Source organism: Canis lupus, chromosome 7 (genome assembly GCF_003254725.2).
Source record: "Canis lupus dingo isolate Sandy chromosome 7, ASM325472v2, whole genome shotgun sequence".
Lineage (NCBI taxonomy): Eukaryota > Metazoa > Chordata > Mammalia > Carnivora > Canidae > Canis > Canis lupus.
The window spans coordinates 36,760,668-36,781,948 of record NC_064249.1 but is presented as its reverse complement, the minus strand read 5'-3'; the positions used below and the strand labels follow the sequence as shown (position 1 = coordinate 36,781,948).

At 37.5% G+C, this 21,281-nt stretch overlaps 1 protein-coding gene across 7 annotated transcripts in view; it reads left to right on the top strand.

The window, feature by feature from the left end:
- The window catches only part of SMYD3 (SET and MYND domain containing 3), a 794,127-nt gene that overhangs the window by 147,358 nt on the left and 625,488 nt on the right, over positions 1–21,281 (top strand). For all 7 annotated transcript variants that reach the window (XM_049112431.1, XM_049112435.1, XM_049112436.1 and 4 more), the window contains one exon: positions 14,532–14,595. In XM_049112431.1, coding sequence (XP_048968388.1) covers positions 14,532–14,595 — 64 coding nt within the window. The remainder of the gene's footprint in view (positions 1–14,531; positions 14,596–21,281) is intronic.

Below are 21,281 nucleotides of genomic sequence, written 5' to 3'. Positions count from 1 at the left end.
AGGTGTTAACAAAAGTTAAATGTTCTAACAGTAGAACATTTAAAACTCATGTTGACAAACAATTTTCCCTAAAACACTAGTTTCATTGTTAAATTGTATTCGTGTTTGGTTGCTTCTAAGCTAAGAAGTAGTTACCATTTAATTATATACATGAATATTTCAGTAAATAATTTGTGCTGTGTCTATACTTTGATCCAACAGTTTAGAGTTAGCTGTATGAAGAACTTAAAAACAACTGGGGAAAAAAGGTTTATAAAATTCTGAATTTCTAGAATCATTAAACTTTTAAAAATATTTCTACTCAACACTAAAGTATTTCAAATGATATCCAGACACGTCTTTTGAGCATTTACTATTAAAAAAAAACTCTTAAAGGAATAATAATAATGTGATGAAAAGAAGACTAATATTTAATTAGAACTTTTTATGAACCAAACACAGTGTTAAGAGTTTTACATGTCTTATTTAATTCTCATTACAGCCAAATAATGTTGGTACCGTTATTATTCTCACTTTAGTTTGGTGGTTTAGAGAGATTAAATTGCTTGGTATAAGATAGCTACTAGGTGATAAACTAGAATTCAATTACGGGAGCAGCCCAGGTGGCTCAGTGGTTTGGTGCTGCCTTCAGCCCAGCGTGTGATCCTGGAGACCCAGGATCGAGTCCCATGTCAGGCTCCCTGCATGGAGCCTGCTTCTTCCTCTGTCTGTGTCTCTGCCTCTCTCTCTCTCTCTATCTCATGAATAAATAAATAAAATCTTGAAAAAAAAAAAAAGAATTCAATTCTAGGCCATATGATCCTAGTGTTAGTGATTTACTGTATTATATTATCTTATAGTGCCTATTTGAGAAATTAATATAGACACAATCTGTGAGAAATTAGTTTACAAAGCATGCATCTGACAAGAGATTAAACTCAGTAAATTATTAAAAAATATTTTGAGTTTAATCTCTTAAAAAGACAACCTAGTAGAAAGTGTGCAAATATTATGAACAGGTAATTCATAGATGAGAAATCTGGAATGGTGAATGAACTTGAATAGGCTGCTCAAACTCTAACTGCTTAGCAGGAGATGCCCAGTAAAAGCACAGTGAGATGAGGCAGCTAGGGGCATAGTCGGTTGAGCCTCTGATGACTCTTGGTTTCAGCTTAGGTCATGATCTCACCATGGAGAGATCGAGTCCTGCATCTGGCTCTGTGCTCAGTGTGGAGTCTGCTTTTCTCTCTCCCTCTGCCCCAACCCCCTTCTCTCTCTTTCCCTCTCTCTCAAATAAATAAATTAATCTTTATTAAAAAAAAACCCACAGTGAGATAAAACATTCCATACCAGTCAGACTGGTAGAAAGTAAAATGACAATTTGAAGGTTTGACAAGACATGGATTTAAGGGAACTTTTTTTATATACTGTATTTTTTTATTGGAGTTCGATTTGCCAACATATAGTATAATACCTAGTGCTTATCCCGCCAAGTGCCCCCCTCAGTGCCCGTCACTCAGTCACCCCATCCTCCCACCCACCTCCCCTTCTACTACCCCTTGTTTGTTTCCCAGAGTTAGGAGTCTCTCATGTTCTGTCACCCTCTCTGATATTTCCCACTCATTTTCTCTCCTTTCCTCTTTAATCTTTAAGGGAACTCTTAAACTGCTGTGGGAGTGTAAAATTCCTCCAGACACTTTGGAGACCCATTTGTCAAAATGGAAAAAGCCAATCACGATGTGCATTTATACAACTATAGCCATTCCTTTTCTAGGAAAATGTACTCTAAAGCAGTGGAAGTCAAAGTGGGCTCCCCAAGGTCCTTTCAGGGGATCTATAAAATGAGAGCTATTTTTATAATAATATTAAGGCATTACTTGCCTTCTTAAGTCTCGTTCCATCACTAGTGTATACAGTGGAATTTTCTAGAAGTGATATGATATCTCATTATTCAGCAGAAACATAAGTGAGAATCCAGTTGCCTTCTGTAAAGCCAGGAATTTAAGAGATTTTTCAAAAATGCAAAATAGTACTGTTCTCTTTAGAACTTATTTCTGTTTCAGAAAAATTTTTATAGAAATATGCTATTTATGTTATAATAATGAGATTATTAAATGCATTAGTGAACATTTAAAAAATTTATTAGTTTTAGTCTGTATATAGTAAATAGTTACAGATATATAAATATCTATAGATATAAGCCACATGAATAAAACTTCTTTGTGGTTCTCTAGTCTTTTAAATCTCAATTGAGATTAAAAGTTTTGAAAATCATTGCACAATGCAAGTATTCATTGTGGTATTTTTTTTAAATTTTTGTGGTATTGTTTATAATGGTAAAACATTGGAATCAACCCAGATGTACATTAGTATGGACATGATGTTCATTCTGTCAAGGTGGAATGATAAAATACATTACGATACATCTTGATATATACATACATATATTCGTACATAATTATATAGGGATCAGATAGTATAATATGCTGTCAGACATACCTTACCTCATGTGTCAAATAAAATTTTTTGAGAATATGTATATTTCTGTTTATAAATACATAATAAAATTATTTGCAAACTCTATTAAGAATTAGATATTAGTTTATATTAGTATAGATCTGTTGGCTTTATTTTTAATGATTTATTTATTTATTTATTTATTTGGAAAGAAAGAATATGTGTGTGGTGGGGGTAGGGGCAGAAGGAGAGGGAAAGAGAGAATCTCAAACAGATTCCCCTGTGTGCTCAGAGTCCCATGGAGTAAGGGGAGGGCCTTCATACTATATGACACTAAAATCATGACCTGAGCCGAAATCAAGAGTTGGACACTTAACCCATTGAGCCACCCAGTCTTCCCTCTAGGTAGCTTTTATCATCATCATCATCATGGGTATTATTTTAGATTAGAATAACTTTAGGGACAAAGAAGTATATTTATTACCTGTAGTTGCAGAACAATAAATGAAGTAGCCAAGATTAAAGTGCATTTTTCTTGGAAATTTTTCTGCTCAGTTTAACTTCCCTGTTCCATACCTGGGAGTGTACTGAGCATAGGTCCAAATACCAGGGTAAATGAAATTTCCTTCTTGCATATTTCTGAATTCCATTTTGGTACATTGTCATAGTTTATCCTATTTTTTCTCTTTAAACCTACTAAATGTTCCAAATTCTGGTATTTATCTTCCCTTTCTATATTCCTATGCTGAGCAAAATTTCTATTCCTAAAATCCCACCTAAGTGTTTGAGAAAAGCAGTGTCATTATCTTATGAGTGGAGTCTTTGAGGTTGATAGTTGGGGCCACAGGAGAGCCTGCTATTGGCCATACCTTCTGTTTCCTTTAAGAGGAGCACAAAAAAAAAAAAAAAAAGAGGAGCACAGAGATTTCAAAATCCCTGCACTGATCTGTTAACTCTCATTGCAGGGTTGTCAGCTAATGATCACTTTGTACAAGTCTTAATGAATTTATTATTAATTACAGTGCATTGGACACATTCTGTGTGTCTTAAGGACTCAAGGGTTTTTTTTTTTTACACTTTGGGACTAGGTCAGTGAAATCTACTTTTTTTTTTTTAAGATTTATTTATTTATTAGAGAGAGAGCACACATCAGCTGGGTGATGGGCAGAGGGAGAGGAAGAGAATCCTCAAGCAGACTCCCCACTGATTGAGGTGCCCTTCCTTGGGCTGAATCTCCAGATCCTGAGATCACAACCTGAGCCAAAATCAAGGATGCTCAACTGGTTGGGCCATCCAGGCTCCCCATCCACTTTCTTTATAAACTTAAAGTTTAATTTTGTTCTCCAAAAGAGAGAATGACTTATTTGAGATTTCATTATGCTTATTTCCATGACTATTTAAGGAAATTTGTAGTTAAAAGTTAAACAAAGTAATATACTTAATTATGAAATAGAAGGGCAAATTTTTAAAGCAGACAGCGGAGAAGATGCTTCCGGGCCTCTTAAATGAAGAGATTAGTATAATTAGATAGTGAATTTGGCTTTTGGCTTTCTCACTCTTAAGGCTAAAATAGAATCATGGTGCTGTTAAGTTTCATTTTTATTTTATTTATTCGAGAGAGAGAGAGAGAGCAAGAGTGAGATAGAGCATGAGCACGGGGAGAGACAGAGGGAGAGAGAGAAGCAGATTTCCTGCTGAGCAGGGAGCCTGACATGGGGCTCTATCCCAGGACCCCCGAGATCATGACCTGAGACAAAGGCAGATGATTCACTGACTGAGCCACCTGGGCACCCCTAAGTTTCAATTTTTAATTAGAGGAAGATACAGAGAATTCCTCCTTTATGACAAACTGGCTCCTGGAATTGAAATCAAGGTGACCATCTTTTGCCAGTTTGAATGCTTAGGTCATAGTATATTGATGAAAATATTGATCAAATATTTTTGTACCTTCTTTGAAATTCTACCCACAGTATTTTGATTTTTATGTATATGCTGAGTGATATTTATACTAGCAATGCTTACAAGTTTAAGGATTTCTGATTTCACTCTTTGGGTGAAATCAGATCTTTTTTATTTCTCACATTTTTATTATTTTGTATTTCAGGAAGACTTGGGGAAATTATATACATCTCTTAGACTTACCAGTCATATTACTAGACTCGGCTCGAGAGGTTTCCTATTTAGGAACATAGATGTTGTTAGAACAGATCCTTTTTTCAGCATTGCATTTTGGCCATAGATTTCTTCAGTTTACTCATGTGTGCTTTGCCTAAAAAATAGCTGTAAGGCACCAGTTTTAAACATGGATAGGGCCCTGAGTACATGATGCTGAATTTTGCAGGGAAACATTATATAACAAGGAAACTTTAAGTCTGTGCTCTTGTAAAAATGTGATAATTTCCTCCTTAACTTGTGGTAGAGGTTACCTTGTGAAAAGCAAACAGAATGTCAGGAGTCATAATTGCCTTTTAATTTTGCCTAAGATGTAACAGTCTTCTCTGATTTTCATTTTTCACAAATGAAACCTTCATACAGTGTCTTTAGCTTCTTGAATCAGACCAGTCTGAAGTTAATCATTCTGATCAAATTAAAAATAATAGGGATCCCTGGGTGGCTCAGCGGTTTGGTGCCTGCCCAAGGTGTGATCCTGGAGACCCGGGATCGAGTCCCACGTCGGGACTCCCTGCGTGGAGCCTGCTTCTCCCTCTGCCGGTGTCTCTGCCTCTCTCTCTCTCTCTCTCTCTCTCTCTGTCTCTCTGTGTCTCTCATGAATAAATAAATAAAACCTTAAAAAAAAAATAGTACCAGACCCCTTAGTGAATGGAGATTGAGCAGGGAAGCACTTCTCATTCAGGTCAAAACTTGGAATTAGAGCCAAGGACAAAGTGGTAGTAGTGTATGTAATGTCTGTCTGTGTGCCTGCATGGAGATGACCAGATTTGTGGCACAGGTGGATTTTGCTTTTTTTTTAGAAGTCACGGGATAGTTCCAGAAGAAGCTCTGTTCAGATAGGGCATAGATACAGACCAAGTTATCTTGAGCACTCTGGCAATATTACTCTCAGCAGCCCAGTTTTAACTCTGCTAGATGCTTTAATTAGCACGTTGTCAGTGGGCACTTTGGACAGATGATCTCATGGGGTTCACCAGGCAGTTTTATGAGTGGTTTCTTAATCCCATTTTACAGAGAGGAAATTGAGGATAAGGGAAGTTGCAAGGTTGCACTGCTGGTAGGGAGTGGGCTTGGTGTCTTAGTCCTTGGAGCTACTCTAACAAATATCAGACGGGATAAGTTTTAAGCACAGGAAGTTTATTTACACAGTTCTGGAAGCTGGAAAGTTCAAACTCAGAGTGCCACCACGGTCGCTTTCTGGTGAGGCTTTCTTCCTGCTTCTTATTAGCAGGTGCCTTCCCTCTGTGTCCTCACCTGGTAGAAGGGGTGATGGAGCTCTTTGGGCTCACTTTTTAAGAACACTAATTTCATTTATGAATGCTCCACCCTGATAACCTAAGCACCTCCTGAAGGGCCTGCCTCCTCATCCTGTCAGCTTTGATATTAAGATTTCAACCCATGAATTTTGATGTGGACACATTCAGACCATAGCACTTGGACTGCAGATTTTGAACTCTAAACAGCTCAAGCACCTTCCTTTGTAGGTAATGGGGACTTCCCTTTTCCTTAACAGCCCTGCCATCCTCTCTTATTTACTCTTTATCAGAATGTGACTTTGCCTTCATCTCAACTCAGGTTCTATAGCCTGTGCTGCTTCTCAAAAGTTGGTTTTGTGTTGTGGCTGATTCTGCAAGTGGTATGTATTGATCTGTCCTCATTTATCATGAGCTCCTAGGAGTTGTGACTGTAGTGCCCTCCTTGCATTTGTCAACACAGGACCTTGCAGGATGCTGTCCACATGGTGACCAGTCACTGAACACTTGCTGAATTACAGTTGGGAGTTTGTGTTCATCAGGTAGCACTGTCTCCCCAAGTATAATAGTTTTAATTTAGGAGCCAGAGAACAGTGTAAAGAGAAGTACCCAAGTCAGATGATCTGCCCCTCTTGTCTGATTTGGCTCCGATACCTTGCTATGCTTTTTCTCTAAACGCTAATGTGGATTTGAATTACTTTGTGTTTTGCCCCGAAATGTATGGTACCTATGGGTCATAGATCCTTTTTTTTTTCCCCCTGAAATACTAACCATTACGTTTTCTTGTTTTGTACTTTTTCTTTTTTTTTAAGATTTTGTTTATTTATTCATGAGAGACACAGAGAGAGGCAGAGACATTGGCAGAGGGAGAAGCAGGCTCTCTGCAGGGAACCTGATGTGGGACTCAATCCCAGGACTCCGGGATCACTCCCTGAGCCAAAGTCAACGGCTGAGCCACCCAGGTGCCCCTCTTGTTTTGTACTTTAAATGTTAGGATTCTGAAAGAAAGTGAGAGGGGATGTAGAAAAATGAATCTAAACCAATTCTGCTTTCCTATGAGTCTTTATTATATTGATCATGTCTGCTATTTTGTGTTATTTGATAGTTAGGTGAATGGTGGATGTGATTTAAAAAGAAGCCTTGGGCTCATACCAACGTAATTACCATCTGGAAACAAAAATGGAAGATTTCTTTTCTTATATTATTATGAATATTTATGTCAAAGGAACTCTGTATGCCTAGCATTTTGTAGTGTATTTTATTTGGTCAGAGTAAAAGTAATTGTACTACCCTTGGATAGAACAGCATGACTTTGTGTGGAATAATCTCCTTTTCATAGTGGAGAATTCCATTTGCTTCAGAAATTTCTATGAGGAAACAGCCAAGTACTTAGGTACCTGACGTTAACATTTCTATTCTTTTTTATTTTTTTTAAAGATTTTATTTATTTATTTGAGATAGAGACAAAGATAGAGAAAGCACAAGCTGGGAGGACAGGGAGAAGTGGGCTCCCCATCATGGAGCTCGATCCCAGGACCCTGGAGATCATGACCTGAGCTGAAGGCAGACGCTTAACAGACTGAGCCACCTGAGTACCCGGACATTAATATTTCTAATGAGTCAGGATTCTGAGATTTCAGAGATGTTTACAAATACAAAATTCTTTTTGTTTTTAAAAAGATTTTACTTATTTATTCATGAGAGACACAGAGAGAGAGAGAGAAAGAGAGAGAGAGAGAGGTAGAGACACAGGCAGAGGGAGAAGAAAGCTTCATACATGGAGCCCGATGTGGGACTTGATCCCAGGTCTCCAGGATCACGCCCTGGGCTGAAGGTAGCACTAAACCGCTGAGCCACCCGGGCTGCCCTAAAATTCTTTTATTTTTAAATATTTTATTTATTTATTCATGAAGAGAGGCAGAGACACAGGCAGAGGGAGAAGTAGGCTTCCTGTGGGGAGCCTGTTGTGGGACTTGATCCCAGGACCCTGAGATCACGCCCTGAGCTGAAGGCAGATACTCAGCCACTGAACCACCCAGGCATCCCAAACATAAAATTCTTTATAGAAGTATTATTTCTGTGGTCTGTCTGTCTTAGGAATTATATTTAGGCTTTATTCACTTAGTTATTTTGGTTTTTGCCTTTTGAAAAAATAGAGCTCTTTATTCTTAAGACAGTCAGTATTCCTCATACTCCAGGAGTGTCTTATGTGTTAATTGTGTGAAGAAATATTTTCATAGGAATGGTTATCAGAGACTCTTCTTTAAAGCCTTGTATATTATGGCAAGGGTACTACATTAGAGCTCCCAAGGTCAACAGTTTCTTAAGCAAGTATAAGTGATTTGGCCTCTACCTAATGAGGTCTGTTCTTTTTCTTAGCTCAGATTTCTTCTCTAAGGTCACAGTGATCAACCACAAACTAAATTTTGGTCCTTGAAAAAGAACCAGAAGTATCCAAAAGATTTCTGGGCATGGATCTTCAGCTCAGAAAAGGAGGCTGCAAAGACATACATTGGTTTCTGGGTTGCATCCGATTGTACAGGGCTGTGCTTTATCCAGATGAGCTGCTTTGGAGGGCAGAAGGGTTGCTGGGTTTCCCTGTGCTTCCTGAGCCTTTTGCCTGGGCCAGAGTGGCCAACAGTGAGTGTGCTGCTAGCCCTTGAAGGAGAGATTCTACTGCAAGGCACGCTGGGAGACTTCTAGGGGATCAAGACATAATTGACCGTGTCCCAAGCATACTATCCATGAATGTGTTATAGATACCTTGTTTTCTCTATGGAAAGTTTAAAATGGATTCAGTAGCTGCCAGGGCTGGGGAGGATTTAATTTGAATCACTAGGATTTGTTTGTTTTCTCTATGCTTTCCAGGAAACTTTTTTTTTCTCTGTCTGGTCCCTGCCTATATTATTTTAGGGCACAATTTTAAACCTTGGGATACTTTCTCCCACTGATAACCAAGGACAGAGAGACATTCCTTTAAATATTACCGCAATTGTTGGGATTTGAAGGAGCCAATTGATTTTTCTTCTTTGATTTTTTTTAGATACAGTGATATAAGTTCTAAATTTGTATGCTGGAAGAACAAGTAATTTTGCGCTGTTTTTATTTCCTTTCCGCGTTTCTGTTGCCTATGCTGTTGGAGAAACTCGGGATGTCCCAGCCTTTACTTGGAAGAGAGGACTTCACTTGTTTTGCTCTATGAACGACTGTATCTGGAATACTGAACAACCTAATTTTCTGTGATTTAACATTGTTCTAAAGTGTATCACAGATTGCATGAATAAGTGATAGGGGGTTCCTTTTTGCTGTTTTGGTGGGTAGGGCAAAAGAGAACACTAATTTTGGTGTAAAATAATTTTAATATCTTCTTTTATTTGAGGGTAGAATACTATTATTTATCTCTTAAGTGGAGAGGGGAAAAGGTAAAAAATTAATTATTTCCTGTTGCTGATACATTGCTAACCTATTTCCTTAGATTGCTTTTCTTTTTTTTTTTTTTTATAGATTTTATTTATTTATTCATGAGAGACACAGACAGAGAGGCAGAGACACAGGCAGAGGGAGAAGCAGGCTCCATGCAGGGAGCCTGATGTGGGACTTGATCCTGGGACTCCAGGATCACAACCTGGGCAGGTGCTAAACGCTGAGCCACCCAGGCGTCCCCTTAGATTGCTTTTCATTCAGAAAGTCTATTTGGACCTTTGAGTTAATAATTTTGCAAACAAGATATTTCTGCAATTTGTGAAAACTCTATATTTATTACTTCTCTGTCCCTCTGAGACTACTGTAATTCACCTTAGAACATGCACAACTTTTGTCATCTTCAAATTTTGTTTATATTTGTTGGCTGTGCAAAAGAAGCAGAACCAAAGAATTTTAGTTTGGAAGGAAACTCATTTAACTTATTCTCCTTTGTTGGAATTTGCTTCTTGGGATGCCATTGCTCTGAATCTTCCCTCTGAGAGAGAAGGAGTAACCCTTCCAAGGCTCAGTGGTTTTCTGATGAAACACACAACTTTTCTCTTGAATTCACTTGACTCTTTTTTTGAAACTTAAGAACTTAAATTTTGTTTGTTTATTTGATATGTAAAAATAACTCTGAACATTTAAATAACTCATGTTAAGGCGTTTCCTTCATGCATCAAAACAACAATTATATAATTTAGGTACTTACACTAATCTTCGTATTTGCTTTGCCACCATTCTGTGTTAAAATGCATTAAAGCCCGTGGTTGGTAGTTATGGGAGGGAAGGACCTAGTTTGACTTGCTAACCTCTTCATCACTGACCTCCTAAGGTATCTTGATTTTGCTCATTAATTTTTAAAATTGCAAAGAAACATTTTATACAGCTGGGGCTTTTAATTTGAAAAGAATGGAGATTACTTCTGAATAACTTATACCAGAAAAAAGGAGATGAGGGAAGATCTGAGCCTCAGAGCCCGGTCTGAGGAAGATGGCATTCAGGGGTACCCCCGTGCCTCATCCTCAGGAATATTCTTGCCGAAAGCATCCTCTCCCAATTTTGGCTACCTGTTCTCAGGTTAGCTTGACTCACTGGGTATCTTTTGGCAGTTTGGGACTTACTTTTGTTCTCAGGCTTATTGAGAGCCCATCTGCCTTTCTTGTTTTTCTCCCACAAATAGATTGATTTAATTTCAGAGCTTGTAGTGTTTTCCTCTGCAGCATTCATATTTAGGGTTTGTTGGGATGTTTTCTAGGGTGGGTAGTGATACTCAGGTTTGCTGTTGTTGCTTGCACTGTTGTTTTAAGGAGATTGAAAAATTGTGTCATTACTATCATTCCCTCAGAAGTCTCTCCTGTTTGTTTTTCAGTCTACTGAATCTTGACTTGATTCCGTTTTGTTCCTAATGTTATTTGTTTGTAAACTTCCTGCTAACTAATCTTGCAAGACATCTGTTGATGTTACCCATCCTGGTTTTGCTTGTCCTCTATTATGTCACTGTGTTCTGTTTCGTTTTGTGGATTTGTTGGGAAATTTCCTGCTTTCCTTAGTTTTCTGCTATCTTTACGTTGAAATTCTTGATTTATATGTTTAGCTCATTTACTTTCAGTTTTTCTTTTACTTATTTATTTATTTTTTTTTAAAGATTTTTATTTATTCATAGACACACACACACACACACACACACACACACACACAGAGGCAGAGACACAGGCAGAGGGAGAAGCAGGCTCCATGCAGGGAGCCCGACGTGGGACTGGATCCCGGGCCTCCAGGATCACACCCCAGGCTGCAGGCAGCGCTAAACCGCTGCGCCACAGGGATTGCCCAGTTTTTCTTTTTTTAAAGAAGATTTATTTATTTGTTTGAGAGAGAAAGGGGTGAGGGAGAGGCAGAGGTGGAGGGAGAGACTCTCAAGCTGGCTCTCCATTGAATGCAGAGCCCCATGTGGGGCTTGATCTTCTGACCCTGAGATCATGATCTGAGCTGAAATCAGGAGTCCTTTGCTTAACCAACTGAGCCACCCAGGCTTCCCTCAGTTTGTTATTTTTAGTGTAAATATTTGAAGTTGTGAAAGTTCTTGTAAGTATGATTGTTGCTTTATCTCACAAGTTTTGGTATTTTTTCATTATTTAATCTCATATATTTTCAGGGCACCTGGCTGGCTCAGTTATCAGAACATGTGACTCTTGATCTCAGGGCTGTGAGTTTGAACCTTATCCTGTGTGTATGGAGCCTACTCAACAAAATATATATTTTTTCTGATTTCATGATCATTCTTCTTTAATCCTTGAGTTCTATAAAAACATGCTTTTACCCTTTCGTGCATATGATATTTCCCTGGATTTCTTTTTGTTACTGATTTCTAATTTGATTCCTTTATGATTGGAGGAAAAGATCTATGTGGTATTGATTCTGTGGGATTTTTTTTTTTTTCTTAATTCATGAAAGACACAGGCAGAGACATAGGCAGAGGGAGAGGCAGGCTCCTTTGGGGAGCCTCTGGATCACGCCTCAAGCCAAAGGCAAACGCTCAACCACTGAGCCATCCAGGTGCCCAGATTCTTTGGGATTTTTGAGATTTAATCTGTGGTCTGCTTTCTGTGCATTTTTTGTAAATGGTCAGTGAGTGCTTAAAAGGAATATGTATACGTCATGTAAAGGATATAAGGGTCTGTGTATTGCATGAGATCAAGTAAATTATTGAGCTCCTTTTTCTTTATCTGTTTGGTCTGTGAATTGCTGAAAAAGGCTTCATATATTTTTATAGTAATAAATAATACTTATTTGGTACTTACTACATTCCAGACACTATTTTAAGGGCCTTATATATACTAAATTACTGTGGTGGTCATTTTTTCCCTTAGAGCTGTTACTTGTACTTTATATATTTTGTGACTGGGTACATTTGTCACTAGGTGCTTAACATCTGGGGATGGGAGTTTCTTATCATTGAATATTAACTTTATTTATCTCTAACACTATCTTTAACTGTAAAGTGCTTTTTTTCTGAAATTGATGTTGATACACAGGTTTTTTCTCTAGTTAGTATTTGCTTTGCATATCCTTTTCATCCTCTTTTGTATGTCCTTTTATTTACAGTGTGTTTCATATACAGCCTATGGGTGGATTTTTTTCCTTAAGTGTTATTTATTTAGTTTGGAGATAGAGAGTGGGAGGGAAGGAGGGAGAGAGAGAGAGAGAGAGAGAGAGAGAGAGAATCTCAAGCCCACTGCCTGGAGCCTACCCTGGGCTTGAACCCAGACTCTAAGATCATGACCTGAGTCAATATTAATAGATGCTTAACCAACTGAACCACCCAGATGTCCCTTGGTGGATTTTGTTTTTATCTAATTTTATCAAAGAGTGGTAGTATGGTGTTGATGGTCAAAACAAGAACCTGAAGGTCAGATTGCTTGGCTTGCATTGTTGCTTGGAATGTTGATATGTGGCAGCTACAGTTCTGTTCTTGGGTTGGGAAGCATTTTGGCTTCCCTTTATTTAGATTTTAACCTTTCCCCATGTTTTATGCTCCATATCTGATGCTCACTGTCCCAGAAGTGAATGAAGTATGTGATCTGTTTAAGTTCTGATTCTCTTTAGGATTCTGGTTTTTCTCTTTCAATATCCCTGCCACATGCCCTTTATGTTGTTTGCACTACTCTGTCTACTTTCTATCTCAGGAAAATGAATTGAAGTATCCGTAAATTTGTCATAGTAAGACTGCTTCTTTGTAGGACTGTTTGAAATTAAGTGTAAGTCATAGGTATAAAAATCTTTGAACAGTACCTGGCACATTAGAAGTGCTTGGAAAGATTTGTTCTTATTTTATCCTTGATATTAATATTATAGTTTGACTTTTAATGCTCTTGGCTACTCTGAGTATCCATAGTCCTTCCTGCTTTTTGTTTATTGCTATTAATTTTATCATATTTATTTTTTATTTTATAATTCAATTTTCCTTCATTTTTGCTTTTTTCTTACATAGGGGATGTAACTTTTGAGCATCACAATTCAGCATGTCTAAAGTAGTAACTGGATTTAGTAGAATTTTAAAGTCATTTTCCAGAAAGAGTATATTCATAATTAAAGTATATGAAAAGTTAAGAATTCTACAATTTTAATGTTTGAAGAGTATAGATACTTCCAGCTAGTTGATGGCACTGTATTTTGTATTTCATATGGAGACATTAAAATCTGTATGATGTAAAATTTTTGGACTCTGGGAATCTCTGACTTTAATGAATTTTTTTAATTAAAAAGGATATTAGTGGTCCTGATGGTGCACAACAGTGTGAATGTACTTAATGCCATTTGTTAAGAAACATAATTCAACTGAGTAGATATTATTCTTTATTTTTAAAGATTTTATTTATTTATTCATGGCGGCACAGAGAGGCAGAGACATAGGCAGAGGGAGAAGCAGGCTGTGGGACTTGATCCCTAGACCCTGGAATCAAGTCCGACCGTGAACCAAAGGCAGACACTTAACCACTGAGCCCCCTAGGCAGATAGGGTAAATTTTAAAGATCTTTTGGGGTTTATTCAGTAGTTCATGAATTGGGCAGCAGCCACAGTGTAGTAGATAAAAAGTAGTCCTATTATGCTGTACAAAATGAAAGACTTCTTTAGGCAGAAGAGAGCAGAAATAAGGAAATAATACTAGGTGAGAAAATGGGTTGATTCTTGCAAGGTCACTTTCTATAGGGGTGAGCAGGGAGCCCGAGTGGGGCTCTATCCCAGGACCCTGGGATCATGACCTGAGCTGAGGGCAGATGGTTAACCGACTGAGCCTCCCAGGCACCCCCTGATTGACTGTTTTAAGATTCCATTTCTGGAAGAGCCAAAACTAGTTACATCTCAAACATTATATGGGGCTTAGCATAAGTGACTCCATTTTGGACCTTGAATTATCTTTTTAACACACTGAAGTATGCACTTAAAAGTGAGGTGGTAAATTTTGTTATATTCATTTTACTACAATTTATAAAAAGAGATCATTAGCTATTATGTCCATGTCTCACATTAAGGATGAAAGATGTTCATCGGTATGAAAATCTGAATCTTACAGTACTGTACAGATGGGATGAGCCGAACATATTGGTGTCAGTAGGGTAGGTTGATTTGTATTTCTTTCTTCAATCATAGATGATTTTCACTCGTTTCCTAATGTGAAATTTTTTTTTTTTTTTTTTTTTTTAACAGGAAAGAAAAACTGATGCGATGTTCTCAATGCCGAGTTGCCAAATACTGTAGTGCTAAGTGTCAGGTAAGAATGTTCAGCTACAGGGGCACCTGGGTGGCTCAGTTGGCTCAGGTCATGATCTCAGGGTCATGAGATCGAGCCCTGTGTTGGACTCCCACTTCAGTCTGTAGTCTGCTTCTCCCTTTCTCTTTGTTCCTCCCTTCATACTCTCTGTCTCCGAAATAAATAAATAAAAGAATGTTCAAGTGAAACTTTCAAGGTCTCTGCTCTTAATTTCTCTTTTTTTTTCAATCTTTGATTAATTTTAACTTGTTATTTTCCTTCAATTTAAAAGTTAATAATGTGTATGGTAAAAATTCATATATGTATGAAGTCTTTATATATAAACTAAATACATAATATCCATATATTGTGAAAAAAAAGTTCATTCCTATCTTCTTGTCCTCCTGACCTCAGTCTCATTGCCCAGAGATATACCCACTGTTAAATTTCTTCTTTGTCTTTGCAGTATTTTCTTGTGCAGACACATTCACATTTTTATATTCTTTGTTTAGAAAAACAGAGTTGGATTATTCTTATATACCTAAATTCTCCTTTTCATTTTATAATCTGCCTAGAGGACCGTTTATTGTCGTCTATTCTGTTATGTGAATGAACCATGATTGTTTCTTCCTCGTTAATGAATACTTAACTTTTTTTCAATATTTGGTACTCCCAGTAATGGACCAAGCATCTTCTTGTGCACATTTTTGCACACCTCCAGAAATTAATTGTAGGATAAGTTCTTCCTGGCTGTATCGATGAGTAAAAGGGTGCTTGATTTCGAATTTTTAAAGATTGCCTTCCAAGAGTTTTATTTATGACAACCAACAGAGTCTGTGAGAGTATCACTGTTAATGGTTTTGAAATTCTTCAAAGGATGTATAATTAACATTCAACATAACCTTTTCTTCTAACCTTATCATTTCATAAGAAATGCAATTATGCTATAATGAATTGCATCATAATAAAAAGTGTAATTGGAGGTTTTATGTCTGTGTCACTTGCTCTCAACCTTCAACCCATCCTTTTTGTTTCTCATTTTGGAGTGTATGATTATGTCCCCACACACCTAGCCTTCCTTTTTCCTTTTTTCACATCTAGGCCATACTTATCTGAGGGCTTTTCTGCTATCTCACTTTCTCCTTTGAAAGTAATGTCCCCAGACTGCAAATAGTGTTCTTACCAGAAAAGAAACATACGTGTACAAATTAATCAGAGGACCTAAGTTCTAATGACAGTTATGCAATTAGCTTGTTAAATTATCCCAAAGAAAGCCTGTAAATTCTTTGGGCCTCAGTTTCCTAATCTGTACTACTAATAAGAGCTAATATTTACGAGACGTCTATTGTGTGTCAAGTACTGTTTTATTCTGTTTGTTCTTACAAGAATCTTGGGGGGATCACTATCATTGTGCTCATTTTACCAGTAAGGGGACTGAGCTCCAGAATCATAAGCAACCTGCCAAACATCCTACACCGAATAGGCCCTGGAATTTGGGAAATGAACCCAGGATAGTCAGTATCCAGAGCTCTTAATTTCTCTTCCACACCCAAATTTTATTTTTGCTCTTACATTCTGATTAGGTGTAGTTTTCTGTTTCCTATCGTAGTCACATTTTTTCCTAGCATTTGTTTTGTTTTTAATAAGGGAGCATCCTATCCCCAAGGAACACAAAAGAAAAAAATACTTATATAGAAGGTTAGAAGTAACACTTTCCTAATAAAAATATGGAATGTGAAAAATAATTGGATTATTTTTGCTTCATTTTGTAAAGCAAAAATTCTGTCACAGAAAGACACCAGTTTTATGTAAGATTGTTAGTAATAATAAGAAAAAGCAAAATATGAAAGCAAGGACATTCTTTTTTCTACAAGATAAGTTCTAGATAGTCTATTTTATAGTGATGTTATCTAATTCATGTGAAACTGAGATTCATTTCAGGGAACTTCAAATTAAGATGACTATATATAGAACCTTCGAATTACATATATCTTTTGGATGAACTTCCTTTATAGTCTCAATGACCTAAACATTTATTATTTTTCCTCTGTTTTTATGAGTGTTTTTTTCTCCAATGGTTCTTCCTCCTTTTGTAGTACACTCAAGGAAAAAAAAAATCCATTATCTGATTAGAATGTGTAGAGGGAGTTTGATGGGTGGGTATGTCATTTTGATTCATTGTTGTGCATATACTTTTACCACATATATTAGCTGTTTACTGAACATCAATAATAATATCATTGTCAGATGTACTGTAGAAAGTAATGGAAAATAGCTAGTGTAAGAGGAAAGATATCTTACATAAGCCAACTAGTTCACATCTTGTGTATAAGAAAGGGATGGGATGTGTGTAGAGGTAGGATGGGAGTCAAAGATTGGCCAGAACATATGCATTTAAACAGCTCTGTTTAGCTCACCCTTCAGGTACAGAATTAAACATTGTAATTATTGTGGGTTCCTACAAAGCCTCACAAAATTAAACTGACAAACTGAACTCTGAACAGTAATGAACAGGAGGTGAATGCCCTCTGAATGGAAATTGATAGAGAGGATGTGAATTTGTAGCATAAAATCTATAATATGTTTGCCCTGGAGGAACATAACTTTGGTTCATTAGCTTAGCATTTGATGTGTGGGGCTGTGGCATCGAGTTATCTCAGAGAGGCTACTGTGGTATTATGAAGTGTAGAGTCCCTCGCGCTCCTAAGGCTGGTTTCAGTGTCATTGCTTTTCAGATTTCATTTTTTAAAAAATATTTTATATATGTATTAGAGAGAGAGAGAATGAGAATGAGCAGGAAAGGGGCAGGAGGCCAGAGAGAAGCAGACTCCCCACTGAGCAGGGAGCCCGATGCAGGGCTTGATCCAGGGACCCTGAGATCATGACCTGAGCCAAAGGCAGATCCTTCATTGACTGAGCCACCCAGGTGCCCCTCAAATTTCATTTTTAAACAGAAGAGTACATGAAGAAGGGTGAATGTTTCCTCCAGCTTCCTTTCTCATTCCTATTTCTATTTTCCAGAGGTAATCTCTGTGTGTTTGTTTTTTGAGTGGAGGATACACGCCAAACTTTAGTCTACACTTCATATGTAGTGTACACAGATATGTATATATTGACTGCTATGTTCAGTACTCTTTCTTATACTGGCTACAGTAGTTTGTTATCAGTGGCTTTGTATTCCTCTGTGTACACTTTATTATATCATATAATGCAATAGAGAGTTTATATATGGGAACCAGTCTTCTTTCTTTCTTTTTTTTTTTTTTTTAAAGATTTTTAATTTATTTATTGAGAGAGAGAGAGGCAGAGACACAGGCAGAGGGAGAAGCAGGCACCATGCAGGGAACCTGACGTGGGACTCCATCCTGGGTCTCCAGGATCATGCCCTGGCCTGCAGGCGGCGTTAAACTGCTGTGCCACCGGGACTGCCCTTATTTCTATATTACCAGAACATTACAGGTGATTTTGAGATGAAAGAGGAGGAGCAAGTTAAGTTTTCTTTTAAAAGAATGTATAAACCAATTTCAAGCTAATTCACCAATTGCTATTTTACCTCTGCTGGATTTAATTTGATTCATAAAATGTATGTTTCTAATTGAATTACTTGCCATGCAAAATAAGCAGCCGGGTACTGTAACAAATTGTAATTTATATAGTTTAAAAAATACTATATTAGCAGGGAGAGGCTCTATTTTATGTTAATAATTATAGATCTTTTTAAAAAATGTAAATCTTATTTGTGGGTTTACATTTTATGCTTAGTTACAGAATGATCTGATTCAATTATGATGAATCTCATATTAGTTGGCACTAACAGGGTGATCTAATAAATTGGGGTTTAGAATATCACACTCAATAATGGTAATAATGCAGAAAGCCAAACCTTTTGTTTGTTTCAAAAATAGCTCTGTGCCCAGCTTCAGACTGATAGGACATGCACTGAGTGTTCTGTAGAGAAGTTGGCTTTCTATCTAATTGTAAATAAAAAGAGAATACCATATAAGGGTTGAAAGTATTTGATCATATTTGTTTTTGACTTCTACAAACGTCTGGGGCTGTACGCTTGTCTCTGCTTCCTTTGAATTCACCTGCTGAGTGGTCCCATCTGCTCCCATGACTTCAGTTGGCATCTGTATATTAATCATTCTCCAATCTTCTCCTTTCTCCCAAGCACCAGACCCATACGTTCAGTGTACCTCTACTTTGGTGGTGCACTCATATCTCAGTTGCCATATAGCAGGACTTCATGCATGATCTTCACCCAAATCTGCTTTTCTTCACAATTTTCAGCCTCAGTGAATAATTCACCAACCACTTAGCAGTCCGAGTTGCCAGGCTGGAATCATCTTTGGTTCATATCTTTTCTTGGCCCCATGCCCAGTTAATGAACATATCCTGCTGATTTTAGTATCTAAGATCTAAATTGGTTTGCGTCTCTCTAGCCTCTCCACCACCAGCAATCAGTGTGTACTCTCGGCTACACTGACTGCAGTTTTTGCCCCCCTGCCAGCTCTTTTTCTACTTCCTACATGGGAGCCAAAGCAACTGTTTTATTCTAGAGTGTCAGCATGCTCTGTCACTCACCTGGAGAAGACCCTGGCCCTTTTCCTCAGGATGAAATTCAAGCTTGTGGACTTTGCCGTGCTTTTACTTCTGAGCCTTTGGGCTTGGACCCAGACCTGATCCCCCAGCTACTGAACTCCTGCTACTTATCTTTTATATCCTGGATTAAATGTCACTCCCTCCTTTCCTAAACTTCTGAGACTAGTTTGTGTCCCTCCTTTTTCACACAGAAATTATCTTCATTATTGGTTTAATTGGCTGGTTTTGCAGGCAGATGGTCAGGCTTGTTCAAGGGGTACTCTCTCTGTATAGTTCACTGATGTGGATGTAGCATGAGTGGTTAAGTGAATGAGTTAATACATACATTAGCGATACTTGTTTAGAATTAGATTTTAAAGTATTAACTTATCTTTATATAATCTGTAGTAATCTATGTTTTGATTTTTTTAGGTGAATTATAATTGACATACAGAATCATGTTAGCTTTAGGTGTACAGCATGATGTGATAATTGTATATATTGTGAAGTGATCATCACAATAAGTTTAGTTAACGTCTATCACCACACAATTATAATCTTTCATCTTATGAGAACTTTTAAGATCTACCATCTTAGCAATTTTTAAATATACAGTACTGTATTGGGGCATCTGCATGGCTTAGTCAGTTAAGCATCCTACTCTTGATCTCATCTCAGGTCTTGATCTCTGGGTCGTTAGTTCAAGCCCTGCGTTGGGCCCCACACTGGGTGTGGAGCCTATTTTTAAAAAAATGTGTGTATATGCATATACACACATCCATATACCAGTATTATTAACTCTAGTCACCGTCTTGTATATTATATCTCCAAGACTCTTTAATTTCTAACCTGATGTTTGTACCTTCTGTCTGCTTATACTCAATTCCCCTTATAGCATACTTCTTGCCTCTTGGAACTACCTCTCTGTTGTCTGTATCTGATTTGGTTCTTTTTAGAGTCTACGTATATGTGAGACAGGGAAATATTTCCTGAGATCTGTGTAGGCATTATTGATTGACTTCCTGAAGTGGTAGATAAGGGAATTTAGCTCACCTACATCAGCATCTCCTTCTCCCTCTTCCTATATAGTTATTGCTTAACCTCTATTCACCCAGACTTTATCCAATAGATATTTCTTGAGTAGCTACTAGCTAGTCCCTGTTCTAAGTTATTCTGGGGGTTGGAGTGGTGGGCAGTTTGCAATGAGCAAGTCAACAAGATTCTGGCTTTCCTTAAGCTTATATTATGGAATGGAGTGAGACAGATAATGACAAATGTCCACAATTATATGAGTGAATGTGCTTTGGATGAGCATGAGCTCACCTTTGAAAAGGTGATTACAGAAGGACATCCTATAGAGGTGACATTTGACCTGGGATCTAATTGCCAAAAGTGGCCAGCAATGGAAAGCTCTGGAACAGATTTTTTACTGTTACTCATAAATGGACAACACCAATGTTCACCATGGACCTATGGTGATAATGATGTGTCACTATAAGTTCATCTGTTGTCATAAATGTACCATCTGATGGGGATCATATAGATGGCTATGTATGTGTGGTGGTAGGGAATATATGGGCATCTTCTGTACTGTCCTCTCGATTTTGCTGCGAATTTAAAACTGCTCTAAAACAATTAAGTCTCAAAAAAAAAAAAAAAAAAAAAGGAAAAATAGGAGTTGGAAATGAAGCCAGTAAGTGAAGATCTGAAGGACTTGATTATGGATTCATCCATCCATTGATTTACTTAGCAAATATTAGGGTCAGCACCAGGACTTTTCTAGGCTCTGATGCAATGTTATTGAACAAGACACAGAAAGAAAGCCCTTGGCCAGGGGAGTTTACATTTTCTAGGTGAGACATCATAAATTAATAGAGTGATATATAATATTATCTTTATGCCTAAAATAAAGAGTGTAGAAAATGATAGAGATTGGAGGCTGTTTTGTGTGTGTGTGTATATATACATATCTCCATGTATGTATCTTCATATGTCAAATATAAAGATATTGAGAGAGATGGATATATCTATACTAATTCTAAAGAGATCTGTTTCTACCTACCTATGTATTTATCTATTTAGCTACCTACCTGCCTACCTGTCTGTCTGTCACCTACCAATCTGTC